The sequence below is a fragment of the Elephantulus edwardii genome, unplaced genomic scaffold (genome assembly GCF_000299155.1).
Source record: "Elephantulus edwardii isolate Elephantulus edwardi_28Jun2011 unplaced genomic scaffold, EleEdw1.0 scaffold00140, whole genome shotgun sequence".
NCBI lineage: Eukaryota > Metazoa > Chordata > Mammalia > Macroscelidea > Macroscelididae > Elephantulus > Elephantulus edwardii.
Window position 1 is genome coordinate 1,792,345 of NW_006399890.1, and position 15,678 is coordinate 1,808,022.

Genomic DNA, 15,678 nt, shown 5'->3' on the forward strand with positions numbered 1-15,678 from the left:
AAGGTGGTAATTTTTAATTTATAAAGGACAAGACTGCTTGTCCAGTGAATTGCCTTTCCACAACTAGAGGTCTCCTATGGGCAATTTTCAACTGAAAGGTTCCTGCCATTGCAGATGAGACAGGGATCTGAGCCCCTGGATGCCTCTGGGTCTGGGGATACCCAGTGCAATCCCTTTGTAGATAAGGTGCTATTTGCAAAAAAATCCTTGTGTTTATATTTAGATCTGCAGAACAGATCATCTGAAATGCTGGGCTGTAAGAGGAGGAATGTGGCATCAGGATTGATGGAAGAGTCGTCAACAACCTGTGTTATGCGGATGACACAACCCTGCTTGCTGAAACTGAAGAGGACCTGAAGCGCTTGCTGAAAAAGGTCAAGGACTGCAGCCTTCAATATGGATTGAAGTTCAACATCAAGAAAACAAAGATTCTCACCAGTGGGCAACTGGCAGCATCAGTATGGATGGTGAAAAGATTGAGATAGTTAACAGTTTTAGTTTACTTGGTTCCACAACCAACTCTCTTGGTAACATCAGCCAGGAAATCAGGAGACTAATTGCATTGGGAAAATCAGCTGTGAGGGACCCCTCAAGAGTACTCAAGAGCAACGATGCCAGGCTGCAGACTAAAGTGCTCCTGATCCAGGCTATAGTCTTTGCAATTACGTGCTATGCATCGGAGAGTTGGACAGTGAATAGGGCTGATAGAGAATTGATGCCATTGAGCTGTGGTGCTGGAGAAGAGTGTTGAATATACCATGGACTGCTAGGAGAACAAACAGGTTTTTCCTGCAGAGGGTAAAGCCAGAGTGCTCCTTGGAGTCAAGGATTCTGAAGCTTCGTCTGACATACTTTGGGCATGTTGCAAGGAGGCATTGGTCCTTGGAGAAGGACGTCATGTTTGGGAGAGTGGAGGGACGGCGCAGGAGAGGAAGACCCTCGATGAGATGGATCGATTCTGTGAATTCAGTGGTGGGAATGAGTGTGTTTGAGATGGCGAGGTTGGCATACGCTAGAACGGCATCTAGGGCTCTTGTACATAGGATTGCTAAGAGTCGCAAGCAATTCAATGGCACATAACAACAACAAAAAATAAACTAATGAAAAGAAATCCAATGGCACAATGCATTGGTTAAGTCTACTGCCAAGGACCTCTTTAAAGTGCTACCAAGCAAGGCTGTCACTTTGAAGATTAAAGTATACATGATCAAAACCATATTTTCAAGTGTTTCATAAGCATGTGAAATCTGGACAATAAATAAGGGCAAATGAAGAACTGATGCCTCTGAACTGTGATGCTGGCAAAGAATAATTAATGTTCCACGGACTGCCAAAAGAACAAACAAATCGGTCTAGAAAGCAGTGCAGCCAAAGTGCAAGGAGAGTGAGATATATTATTAGGGGGAGCCAGCCCTCAAGAAGGATATCATGCTTAGAAAGGCAGAGTCAACAAAGGAGAGGAAGACAGCCAACAAGATAGACAGATGCAGTGACAGGCAAGTACAGGACTTCCTCCATTATATTATGATTATCCAGATCTGCGTACATACAACTAGAGTGTAGTCTACTAGAATTTGGAAATAGGTGCCATTCATCTTTTTCTTGTCAGAACTTAATACAAGTTTGAAACAGTAGTTATCCAACAAATGTTTATGAGATAGAGTCAAAGAAAATGAACAAAAAACCCATTTGGAGATTCTGATGGCTCTACCTTATTCCAAAATAGAAAAATTAAGTATTCATGAGTCATAGAAAACTTTGGATTTTGAACACCAAAAGTGTATCATTATGAAGTTTTTGACAGGGGACAATTTAGTTTTGGATTTTACAAAGCACTTCTGATGTTTCCTTTATGACAAAATTGAAATCATGAAACAGATCTTCTTTAAGCTTTGAACAAACCCAAGCATTTCTAAGACAGAAGAAATGGCCAAGATGATACCACTGAGGGAGATATTATTCTTGACTTTAACTGTAAACAATTCTGTGTTCTCAAGTACAGAATTCACAACTCATATTTTATCTCAGTTAGCCTAACTGTAGGTGTTTCTCTTATGAAAATGTCTTATCTTTTATAAGAAAAAAAAAGAACTCAGGCTATTTTTATATAGTGATTATTCCTGGAAAACATTTGTTTTACACTTAAAAGTGGGCCCTGGTGTTCATCTGGGGGAAACTATAATTGCTTGTGATCCACCTGCAAAGATTTCAAGTAGGCAGGCGCATCTCCAATTTCTCTGAATTGCACTCAGATCTTATTTGCTGTTCTTGCTAATCTGTCTTTATTTTTCCTTTACCCAGAACAATAACATTTATTTCTGCCTGGTCTCATTTATGTGCAGATACTCAATTTAATTACAAAGATAATCTCACCGGTGACAGGGAAATAGGGGTAGAAAATTGGTCTTTTGGATGAGGCACAGCTGCTACATAAACAATTTTAGAAAAGCTTAAGACTTTAGAAAAAGCTATTATATGAAAATAATGCTTACTGTTTATTTATTTCAAGAAAATGATAAAGATTAAATGTGACCATCCCGCTAGGTAATATTCCTTCCACAGGATTCCACCGATTCCCAGGAAAGTTGACACCTGGTAAGTGCTTTGCCATCTTGGGCAAATACCATTCATAAGTCATCATCTGTCAGAATAAAAATCACAAATAATGTCACACTTTTAATCAAGAACAGTGGAAAGACTTTAAAATGCAATTACATTCAATGAATAGATATAGCATACATATATAATAGATACAAAACATAGCCTATGAATAGGATACCAAGTACTTTCCTTATGATTAAGATTTTATATCTTAAGGTACGATTACCATTGTTTACATTAGTTCTTCATTTCATCTTTGCTCCATGCTTGACAATTTGGCAAACCATCTAGAATGACATTTCCCTATTTTTTTTAGCACCCCATTGTCATCGAGACAGAAAGAATCAACTCCATCTTTCTCCCTCCCACAGAGCCACTGGTGGATTTGAATCGAGATGTGGCCTTTGCGTTAGCAGTGTAATTCTATACGCACTACATCGTGAACGAATATTCAATTTTCAGCACTGGCTCAAGTATCTTTGCTTATTTATTCCTCACTAGATGGTGAATACTCTGTTTAAAGACCAAGGTGTGCCTGATACAAGCCATCATATTTTCAACAGCTTCCTATGTATCTGAAAGTTTGACTCTGAATAAGGAAGACCAAGAAAGAACTGAGGCCTTTGAATAGTGGTGATGGAGAAGAGTACTGAACATGCCATGGACTGCCAAAAGAACAGACACATCTGTCTTGGAGGAGTGCAACCAGTGCGCTGCTTAGAGGTAAGAATAGTGAAACTTGGTCTCAAATCCTCTGGGCATCTTGTGAGTAGGGGCCAGTCCATGGAGGAAGATATGACACTGGAAAAGTAAGAGGGTCAGCAAAAGAGGATAACCCTCAAAAAATTGGATTGATACAGTCATTGGAACCATTTTTTGAAGATGGCAGAGACCATGAGGATAGCACAGGATAGATAGGGCACAGCTCTGTTCTGTTTTCAGGGGTTGGCAGTAAGTCCTAGTCGACTTGATGAGACGTACCAACAACAGCAACAGACTGAATCCTCAAAGGAAGGGACTGGATCTTTTCACCTATATGCCTCTGCACCAAACACACTTCTTAGGATGGAAGAGTTCTCAAAATTAGTTTGCTGGAGTTAAAATGTCTTTAACGGCCCAGCTTGACAACTCAGACAAAGCAGAAAGATGTATTATTAGTCCATTCCTTCCAAAATCAAGTACTGCTCACCTATAAAGAGCAAAATATAATCCCTACCATTGAGAAGCATGCTCAAATAATCAAGTAATCTAGATAATGAAGTTAAAAGAAGCCCTTTTTAGACTAAATTATTTTATTTTGTTGTTACTGTTGCAAGTCAATTCTAGTCTGCAGCACCAAATTAATTATCTGTCCTTATATGAACAAGAGCCAAGAGTAATGAAGGAAGAAGTTCAAGCTGCATCGAAGGCACTGGCATAAAATCAGGTCCCAGGAGTCAATGAAATACCAACGGACATGTCTCAAGTAACAGATGCAGCCCTGGAGGAGCTCACTAGTTTATGTGGCAAGTCTGGAGGACAGTTAGAGGCTGAATGATTGGAAGAGATCCATATTGTGCCTATTCCTCAAAAAGGTGATCCAACAGAGTGTGGAAGTTATCAAGCAATATCATTATATCACATGAAAGCAAAATATTGCTGAAGATCATCCAAAACCAGCTAATAGTACCTTGAGTGAGAAGTGAGAGAAGTTCAAGCTGGGTTTAGAAGAGACAACACTTAATTGGAAGGAGAGAATACAAGAAAAATACCTGTTTTATTAAGTATGCAAAGGCATTTGACTGTATGGATTATAACAAATTATGGCTAACAATGAGAAGAATGGAAATTTCAGAACACTTAATTGTTATGCAAAACTTATAACCTAGACCAAGAAGCTGCTGTCTGAACAGACCACGGGAACACTACATGGTTTAAAATCAGGGAAAGTGTGCATCAGGATTGTATCCTTTCTCCATATCTATTCAATCTGTATGCTGAGTAAAACATTTAAGAAGGTGGACTCTATGAAAAAAAGAATGTGGGTTCAGGATCGGAGGAAGAGTCATCAACAACCTGAATTATGCATATGACACCATCTTGTCTTCTTGTTTGCTGAAAGTGAGGAAGATCTGAAGCGTTTGGTGGAGCAGATCAAAGACTACAGTCTTCAGTACAGATGGCATCTCAACATCAAGAAGACAAAAATCCTCATTACCGGACTGATAAGCAACACTTTGATAGAGAAAAGATTGAAGGTATCAAAGATTTCATCTTACTTGGATCCACAATCAACACTGTTGGTAGTTAAGTAGCAGTCAGGACATCAGGAAGTATGTGAAGTCTGTTTGAAGACTAACATGTAACTGGTATTGGGTATTTTCAGTCACTTGCTATGCTAGATAATGAATAAGTGTAAGAGTATAAGCTAGATAATGAATAAGTATGAGAGAAGAGTTGATACCTTTGAGCTGCGATGCTGGAGAAGAGTGCTGAATATCCCATGGATGGCCAAAAAACGCCCCCTAAACAGCTATGTCCTGGAGAAAGTACAGCCAGAGTGCTACTTAAAGGGAAGGATGGTGATACAATAATTAAGCACTCAGCTGGCTGTTAATCAAAAGGTTAGAGGTTTAGAGCCACTAGTCACTCTGCAGGAGACTTAGTGATTTGCTACTGTAAAGATTACAACCTAGGAAATCCCGGGAGCATTTCTGCCGTCTTATGTTACTCCTGTGTTCTGTCAAGTTGGAAATGACTCACGGCTCACCTTCCATAGCATCATAGCTGTAAACTGTGGAGGGAGAGACTGTCACTTTTTCTCCCACAGAGTAGCTGGTGGATTTGAAGTGCATGCCTTTGGCTTGGCAGTGCAATTCTTTACTCCTAGGCCACCAGAGTCTCTTACTCTGTTCTATGGGATCAACACAAGTCAAAATTGACTGGGCAGCATGTAACAACTACAGTATCTTCTTTTGATTAAATAAATATACAAGAAATTGTTTCTGAAATATCAACTCTATACTTTAATATATTTTTTTTAATTTTATACTGGTGTACTTAGTTCATATACATTGTTTTTCACACTAAATAGTTACATTTCCTTAACCTACTCCTCCCTCCACCCATCAAATTGTGTGGCCCTATGATTACCCCCACCCTGCCTATCCTTACTCCTCTGCTCCTACCTTCCCACCCTCAGAAATTCTATACTTTTATAGAGAGAAAGCTCTAATTTTTCTTATAGACAGTTTCCACCTTCCCACCCTCAGAAATTCTATACTTTTATAAATGCAGAGCTCTAGTTTTTCTTATAGACCATTTTAGCCTAATCCATCCATGGCGAGTTGGAGGCTAAGCCAAAAGTGGTGCTCCCTGGTGGTTCAAATTCACCAGTGACTTAATCAGAGGAAAGATGGGAAAACAGGCAATCTCCTCCCGTGCTTAACAGCCTCTGAAACGCCACAGGAGGGTCAGATATAAGTTTGTTCCTACTTGATGGCAATGAGTTTTTATTTATACTTTTGAAGCTTTGCTGTAATTATTATCTGACCTATTATGCTTATTGTTTGCTTATCTTATATAATACCTTTAATAACAAATGACAAGTTCATTTCAATCCAGCTATGCATACCAGATTGGTTGCCTGATTTAGTTAACAATCAGCTGTGGGCTGGAAGTCTCTTGTTTAAGTCATTCAGGACCTGGTGGGCAGGCCTGTGCATTTTAAAGTTTGTTGGGCCATGTCTAAGTCTCCAGTCTGGAGGCTCATGTGTGAAACAACTGGATTCTGGAGGGTATCTTCTCCTGATTTAGTTGAAAGTTGGGTGTAAACGGTTTGATTTTTTTTTTTCTCAACTCTGTTCACAACAGTGTGTAAACTGACTGGTCACCTGGGTTAATTAACCATCAACTATGGGCTGGACGCCTGGGCTGGAAGCCTCTTGTTTAAGTCAATCAGGACCTGATGGGTAGGCCTTTGTATTTAAAAATCAGTTAGGCCCTCAGGCCTGTTAATTGTATTTGAGAAGAACATTGTGCTTGGAGGCACAGCACCAGTCTGTCAGTTTGCTGTACTGAGATAATTTGGTTTGCTGGGATACTGAACGCTGTGCCACTGCTGTGTCAAATGCCATAATGGTTATACATGGTAGACAGGGTTTGGTAGATCTCTCAGATTAAGACAGGCTTGAAAGCAGAATTGGCATTCACTTCCTAAATAACAGGCCTTTGGGAACTCTATGAATATTAGAGAAATGATGATAGTTACAGAAGAGGGCTCAGACCTTTTGTTCATAGGGTCACTAGGAGTTGTGCTTAATTTGATGGCACTTAACAACAACATGCAGATCAGAACTCAAAAAGAAAATATGAAATTAAGGTTTATTACTTAAAATTTTAGTTTGGGAGATATTAAGGGCTTACTGTGTGCTTAATGCTCCTCATGTAATCTTATGTGTGAGAATAACTATAAAATAGTTACTCTTTCTTAAAAAGCATGCTTCAAAATATCTATTACTATAGTCCAAGTACATTTTTCATATACTTACTTCTTGATCCACTAACGAAATATCTGGCCTCAAACCCTCACAGAAATGCATGTAACGGAGAGAGTTTCCTGGCAAATCTCCTCTGAGTAAGATAATAGCATTGTGAGGCATAGAGACTAGAAGGTTCTTTGCAAATTTATCAATCACATAATTGGTCCTTTGGTCACAAATGCTAAATAAAAGGATGGAAAAAGAGTTAAAATAGCAACACTTTGCTACAGCTTTAATAACTGGGCTTATTTTCCTTCCCATTTCTTTCCCATCACACAATCTACGTCTAATATTTCAAAGTATTCTAATATGTTTTCTCTGAAAGGATGCCTATATTTGAAAAGAGAATACCATCATTGAGAAAAAGAACTCTGCAGTAAAAAAAAAAATCAGTCTGCTGCTTTACTCATGGAATCAATCATCTTTTCCATAATAATAATTTAGTGCTCATGAAAAAGTCTTCTCCGCACCCCCCCCCCCCCCGCCCAAAGCTGTGTAAGGTCATTTAAAAAGGTTTCCAATTGCACCAGGAATTTACACTCATTTTATTTTAGTCTATTTTCTTTTCTAAAATATGTGCTCATTGTAGAGAACATACACATATAACACCAGGAAACATGCATAGCACATACTCAAATAACATTGTGTGTAGGATATTGCCCAGGTGGCAAAAAAAAAAAAAAGCATATAAATAATGTATTTGACTTTTCAGACATACATATGCCCATTTTCAAAATAAAGTTAGTATTTGATGCTCTTTTTCATAGATGCTGACCCCTTCTACCACTCTGTGGAACCATTGTTCCAAGCTCCCAGGGTTCCTCTCTCCCATTAAGAGGAAGAAACCACTAGGGAATGAGGCCAATCAGTAGTTTGTTGTGTTGTATACGTCTTTTGATGCATTATTTGCTATTGCTAACAACAGCACTATAACCCTTTTCAATAATGAAGTGAATCTTAATTCCAAAGACAAGCTGGCATCAATCCTGAGAGCTTCTCAGACCATATATGAGAGTAAGAACAAGCCATTTCCTTCCTGTCATTATCAGGTACCTTAAAATTTAATAAGAGTTGCTCAGCATAGCCTAAAGTTAAATCACCGGGTTAGTATCAGACAGCAAATAAACACTTCAAGGAGCAGAATATCATGCCTGCCTTTGTAACTGAGGTAATAATTAGCATTCCCCTTTATGATTCCCTCCTTTGCAATGTGTGATGCTTTATTGTGCGATCCAGCAGAGATGTTATCTCTTTCTTCCCTCGAAGCAAATAAAAAACTCCAAACAAAATAAATCCCAGCCTGTACAAGTACTCCTGGCACTGAACTTGAACTGCCCTAAAGCCCTGAGGTGGGATGCAATAGGGAAAAAAATGTGGGAGAACACTGGACTACGTGGACCCTTCCTGAGCTAGTTATGGAAACATGCCTAGGACCCACACTGCCTTCTCCCAAGGCCTACTGGTGATGCAACCTTCATCACTCTGGCTCTATCTGCTATTACAGAGAACATCTGTTTTTAAAGTTGACTGTGCAAATTTAATCTTTAAAAACATTATTAGTATTGTTATAAACTTGAAAGGCCTCTCCTACTTCTGTTTACTTAATAATATAGAAATAAATGGACTTTCAATGGAAAGTTGGAAAAACTCCATGTGTTGCAGGTGTGGAGAAAGTTATGGTTATCAAAAAAAGCATTTTTAAAAAAACACATACAGATTAATGATGCATAAGACGAAACTTTTGGAACTTTGTTTTAAATATTTATGACTACAAGGTGAAGTAGGTAAGAGATAAGTACTATTCAAAACATGAAATCATGACAGTATAAAGTAAATTTTTTTTAGGCCATACAAAAAGGCTCAAATGTCTTTAATTTCCATCTCTGTGAGATTTTTACATACATTCCAGTGCTCACAAAGCATCCGAAGTGCTGTTTAAATCTATAAATTCATGTACCACACAAACTCTGGCTTGCAATGGCCTAGAACTACACATTCTCCACGTTTATTTTCAGGTTCAGGGAGGTTCAGTAACTCTGAATGTCTGAGAGTCATTGCACCCTTAAACCAAGCTGCCTCACTTTGAGTCTTGGAAAGGAGCTGGAGTTAAAGATGAGATAAAGTCTTAGAATCTCAATATGCAGATGTCTCTGACCTGAGCAGTACTTTTAATAAAAATAACATCTGTTACCTGTAATTAGAATATATTTGGTAAATGACAAAAATCAGTGCTGAAAGCCACTCCAGACACTGGAGCCCGAGGCTGTGGTTCAGTACCCGGTTACTCTGAGACACAAGCGCAGCCAGGCCAACACCAGCAAGGACAGCCACCACCGCATTGCTCTGCATCCAGAATCGTTCTACCTGCAAATCAGCACAAGCAGGGAACGTTCAGCAGACCAGCCCGTGCACTCAAATCAGCTGTTTACACATTCAAAAATACGCACTGAACATACTTAGTTGTTTATTCCTGCGATGACTCAGGTCTAGTTAACACTCTCTCAGTCTAACTCCATATCACTTCATCTTTTCATTTCTAAACATTGCTCCTTTCCACTCTGACATGAGAATCTCCCAGTGTGGTTCTTCACACTCATTCACTCCCACAGCTTTGCTCTTGAGCTCCTGGGATATGCAGTGGGGAGTAGAAAAGACTTTTGTTTGAACTCATGATTTCTTCCATGTAGAGAAGCTCTGCTAGTATACCTTCCTGGCCTCTCTCTGCCTTTTCACTTAACTTCTCTCTATGGACTGAATTGACCGGGGAGTTTGGGGCAGCAATGGGCATCTGCCCGTTTCTCTTACTCTGGGAAATGAACTGCCCACCAGGAGCTCTGGTCCTGGGGCAAATTCTATCTCTGTGGCAGCAGTGGGGTGGGGGTGAGGTGGGAGAGCCTGTTGTGAGAAGTTAAGTCTGTTAATTCTGGGATTCAATAAAAGAAGTCTCTTTGCCCACATGTGTAGGTCAGGTTCTCCAATCCCAACACTGTCTGTGGTAAAGGCAATTCTTCCAGCATTTGCGCTGGTTACTATTTCTCAGCTGACTCGAATGTCAGATGATAATGTGAGATTATTAATTATTAGGCCCCTTGAGCAGAAAACCATGAATTGGTTTCAGCTGCCAAAAAAGGCTACCTAATTTATAGAGTTCCTGGACGACAGGAAATACTCCAACCTTAGAGATAGGTGGTTGTTGCTGTGAATCACTGGGTTATAACTGTCCAATAGTTGACCCTCCAGTGGGTTTTCAAAGGCAGTAAATCACATGGGAGGAGACTATACATCTTTCTCCCTAGGGAAACTGGCAGATTCAAACCATGCACCTTTGCATTGGCAGTGCAATTCCTTACCACTAAGATACCAGAGCTCCCTAGTGACAGTAATCAGAAGGAAAGAAAAATGTGATTGATCTTATGCTTAAGCTTGGCATTTGAGGGGTAGGAGATGAGGAAATAAGTTGGTAAGAGCCTCTAATTAAAATCTATACTTGTTTTGCTATTAAAAAAATATTGCAGGAGAAATAGAAGTAGTATTACCTATATGTTAGGCACAAATAATTACCTAACATACACACAGATTACAGAAGAATCGATGTCTTTGTGTTGTCATGCTGGAGGAGAGTATTGCCATACCATGGACCACCAAAAGAATGAATAGGTCTGTCTTGGAGAGGGTTAAACCAAGTTTCTCCTTCAAGGCAAGGATTCTGAAGCTCCACCTCACATAATTTGGGCATTTGGCCAGTAGGGACTAGTCCTTGGAGAAGGACATCATGCTCAGAAGGGTAAAGAGACAGTGCAGGAGAGGAAGACCTTGGATGAGATGGATTGACAAAGGAACTGGGGTAATAGGGGTAGATGTGTTAGTCAGTGAGACTGGCTCAGGCCAGGGTGGGTTTAGAACTGTTGTGCATAGAGGATCGCTATGAGTCACAGGAGACTGGATGGCATGTAACAACAACGCGCGTGCGCGCGCGCGCACACACACACACATTAACTCTTTTTTCTATTATATGTACTAAATGATAATTTTCCCATTAATTTCTTCCCTAAAAATGAGCTTAGCTTTCCTGGTTCAAGAATTTCAACTGTTTCCTTTATAATGCTATATAAGTAAGATTTTAACTATATTAAAAATAATCTGCTATTCTGTAAGATTCAAGAAGAATATAATTGTACATTCCTCACAAATTTTATGGTCAAGAGATATCACTAAGTAAAACTTACCACACCCATGAAAAGTGGTTTTGAGATATCTAAATTGGCCCTCCAAGCAAAGAACAATGAATAAATGCAAAACATTCCAGTAAAAAGCCATACTAAGGATGGATTCTGTCTCTCCCTGTAAAAAAAAAAAAAACAAACAAAAAAAAGCCTAATCATTATTTATTTGCATGAACATAAATAATATAGGTTTAACCTACTGAATCTAGTCAACTTTTCATCTTTAACCAGGAACATGAAAAGATCTTTTTTAAAAACCTGAGCTGGCCTTACGCTTCCAGGTCACATTATGTTGTTGTTGTGGTTATGTACAACAGCCCTAAAGCCTGCTCTGTCCTGTGCCAATCTCACTGTCTCTGACATTCCTACCACATTACCCCAGTCACTGAATCAATCCACCTTGTAGAGTGTCTTCCTCTCTTGCACTGTCCCTCAACCCTCCCAAGCATGATGTCCCTCTCCAAAGACTGGTCCTTCCTTGCAACATGTCCAAAGTATGTCAGACGAAGCTTCAAAATCCTTGCCTCCAAAGAGCAGCCTGGTTTAACCCTCTCCAAGACAAACCTGTTTGTTTTCTTAGCAGTCCATGGTATATTTAATACTTTTCTCAAACACCACAGCTCAAAGGCACCAATTATCCTTCTATCATCCTTAGTTATAGTCCAGCTCTCTGATGCGTAGCAAGTGATTGCAAAGACCATGGTCTGTATCAGGCGCACCTTAGTCTCCAGACTGACACTGTTGCTCTTCAGTACTTTGGAGAGATCTCTAACAGCAGACTTTCCCATCGCAATACATCTTTTCATTTCCTGGCTGCTGGTGCCAAGAGTGTTTATTGTGGATTCAAGCAAAATGAAGCTGCTAACAACCTCAATCTCTTCACCATCTATCATGATGCTGCCAATTGGCCCAGTAGGTCACAACTATGGCAGTGGCAAATTAAAATTCAGTGTCAACCTTGTGGTGTTCTTTGATGTCCACATGGGCAACCAGGAAGTTGACTGCATGAAAATTATCTTTCTGCAGATATTGTGCCTAAAATGACCGAGAACGTTAGGCAGGTCTTGTACAGGAGAATTTAAAAAAGATGGAGTTCCAATAAGATACAAAGGGTGCACTTTCTGCAGGGTCATAAAGGATTTCATGATCCAGGGTGGAGATTTTGTTAATGGAGATGGTACTGGAGTTGCCAGTATTTACTAAGGGCCATTTGCAGATGAAAATTTTAAACTTAGACACTCAGCTCTAGGTCTTCTTTCCATGACAAACAGTGGTTTCAGTACAAATGGCTGCCAGTTCTTCACCACCTGTTCTAAGTGTGATTGTCTGAATGGGAAGCACGTGGTATTTGAAAAGATTATTGATGGACTTCTAGTGATAAGAAAAATTGTGAACGTTCCTACAATAAACCCAAAGTGCCTGCTGTAACCTCACAGTGTGAGGAGCTGTAGGGTACACAAGACTATGTCAGGCTCCTTTGGGGTCGTGTTCTTAACAAAATAATCTGGGTTGGCCCAAGTTTGAACCCCCGCCTAAATTTGCTCAAATGCTGCTGCTCCATGTGATCAAAAGACCTTGGACGTATCAAATTCAAGACAAAAATGTGTGTTTACATTTTTAAGTGTAAATAAATTTGGTTTTGTTTTTTAAAAATATCTGCATTAGAGTTGACAAATCATATTTACAGGCAACTGAGGAATGATACACCAAAGAATATACATTCATAGAAAATATACAAAGCATACTTGAGAAATAATCAAATAGGTAAAAGAAAATAGTATTTACACATAACAAAATAATCAAGACTTAAAAATGAGAACTTTCTACGTAAGAGAGACTACAGTAGTATGAAAATGCTAGTATAAAGAAACTGCACTGCAATCCCAGAGGTGAGTGGTTCGAATCCACTAGATGCTGTGCTGGAGAAGGAGGGATAATCTCCTCCTGTACCAGTCAGATCCGATTTGATGGTACACACACATACACGCGAAAATAATAAAAATAAAATTTTTTAAAAGTTAGTATAAAAAGAGGAAACTAATATATGATACTTATATCAAGTCTGATAATATATATCAAGATTCTTTAAAATATTCATATTCATTGACTCAACAATGAACAATCCACAAAGATATTTTAGAATTACTGATAATAGTGAAAAAGTAAAAGCAATCTAAATATCCCTAAGTAAATTATGCTATGGTCATTGGATAAAATATTACATAGAAATTTAAATGACCTTAAGTATTTTTTATGAGAAAATACTCATATATCCTGTTGAGTGAGTCATAACAAAACAAAGCTATCAATGTCTATTCTTGTATGTACTTATTTACACACAATTGACTAAAAAGTAAATGGATGTCTGTACTAATATTTAATAATTTTTGTCATTAAATTTTTCTTTTGTAAACAATACTAACTAGTAATTGGCAGAGGTTAAGACATAAAATTATTTGTTTAAACAGCCTGTTTAACAGACTCATGTTTTCCAAATTATTGATTTATAATTGTGGTGGGGTGGAAATCCTAGCAAAAAAGCAACCTGTTTGTTTTGATAGAAGGAAGTTGTTGTTGTTAGGTGCCATCGAGTCGAGTAAAACTCGTAGCAACCCTCTGGACAGCCAACCTGAACCCTGCCCTGTGCTGTGTCATTCTAATCATCTCTGACACACCAGAGCCCACTGCTGAAGTCACCATGTCAATCCATGCCAGTGGAAGTCTTCCTTTGCTTCTCTAACTCTGAAGAGTAATTTATTTAGAATAAAACATATACTGGTAGAGTTCAACAATTATACACTGCATTCATTCAATTAATAGAATTAACAACATGTTTAAGGTAAATGCATCACTTACTTCTTTGGTAAACATACGTTTGCATAAACTGCAAGAGCTTGGATGTTCAATGAGAGTTCTGTCCTCATATTTGTTACTTGAGAGCTGTAAACAACAATTTATTTTATTGTTGGCATAGTAAGTATTTGGTTAACTCCAAATAAAATGTTCCTTAGGGAATACATCAAATTACGCATTAAACAACTTCAAGGGCCAGTTAGATGTTACCAGTCAGATGTCAACATAGTTTTGTCTTTACGCTGCTGAAAGGTCAGCAGTTCCAATCCACTAGCTGCTCAGCAGAAGAAAGGCAGGAAGTTTTTTCCTCATCTTTTTGTACAGATTTAGTCTTGGAAACCTGATGCAGGGTTGAGGAATCAACTCAATGGCAATGAGCTGTGTTTTTGGTTTGTTTTTTTTTTAATTTTATTTCAATTTATTATTAATTTCAGTAAAAATTTACAGAGACTTTGGATTTCCATTCATTCACTGTTGCACTTTTCTCCCCTCCCAAACCTCCCCACTAGTACACTACCCTCTTAGAAACATAAAAGAAAAATTCTTTCATTGTTTTACAAACCCTACCCCCCCCCCCGTCCACTCCACTATGCAGCCTTCACTCTAGACTCCTGTCATGACAAAAATACCTAATCACATATCCCTTTTAAACAGTTTTCTCCCTCATCTATTTCAGCAGTATACATTATTGAACCCATCTTTCTCAGTCTCTCTCCAACCCCGATGTCAGTCCTGTTTTACAACAGTGGCACCATGCAGTATTTGTCCTTTTGTGACTGAGATACTTCACTCAGCATAACGTTCTCCAGAGTCACCCATTTTGAATAATATTGCATGAGTTCCTTGTTTTTCAATGCAGCGTAGTATTCCATTGTGTGCCTATACCACAACTTCTCTATCCATTCGTTTGTTGACCGGCACTTAGGTTGTTTGCAACTCCGTGCTATTGTGAACAAAGCCGCAATAAACATGGGTTGAATATATCTGCTTGGATGTCATTGATGATCTCTTTGGGGTATATTCCCAGTAGTGGAATTGCTGGGTCAAATGTTATCTCTGCAACTTTTTGAGAAAGTGCCACACTGCCTTCCACAGTGGTTGCACCATTTTACACTCCCACCAGCAGTGAATAAGGGTTCCAGTTTCTCCACAACCACACCAGCATTTATTGCTTGCTGCTCTGTTAAATTCTGCCACTCTGACTGGGGTGAGATGACATCTCATAGTTGTTGCTGTTGTTTTTTAACATACGAGAAAAAGTACCAAAAGGACGAGTTAGACAATTCTAAAATGTCTTCAAATTGTAATATTTGATCAGCAATTTGAATAGGACAAAATCAGAACATATTCTGTCCTTTTATCCCAGGTATACTTTACAGAATATCACTTACTAGTTTGATGATAAATGATCTGAATTGGGCTTTGACCCTTATCCTTGGAGCAATGTAGGTAAGTCCTTCAATGATTTAGTAATTCAAAAC

At 38.8% G+C, this 15,678-nt stretch overlaps 1 protein-coding gene across 1 annotated transcript in view; it reads right to left on the reverse strand.

The window, feature by feature from the left end:
* The window catches only part of TMEM260 (transmembrane protein 260), a 92,854-nt gene that overhangs the window by 20,637 nt on the left and 56,539 nt on the right, over positions 1 to 15,678 (reverse strand). The window contains exons 8-12 of the mRNA XM_006894333.1: positions 14,201 to 14,284; positions 11,348 to 11,462; positions 9,313 to 9,485; positions 7,131 to 7,302; positions 2,493 to 2,641 (exon numbers count right to left, since the gene is read on the reverse strand). Of these exons, the coding sequence (XP_006894395.1) occupies positions 2,493 to 2,641; positions 7,131 to 7,302; positions 9,313 to 9,485; positions 11,348 to 11,462; positions 14,201 to 14,284 (693 nt within the window). The remainder of the gene's footprint in view (positions 1 to 2,492; positions 2,642 to 7,130; positions 7,303 to 9,312; positions 9,486 to 11,347; positions 11,463 to 14,200; positions 14,285 to 15,678) is intronic.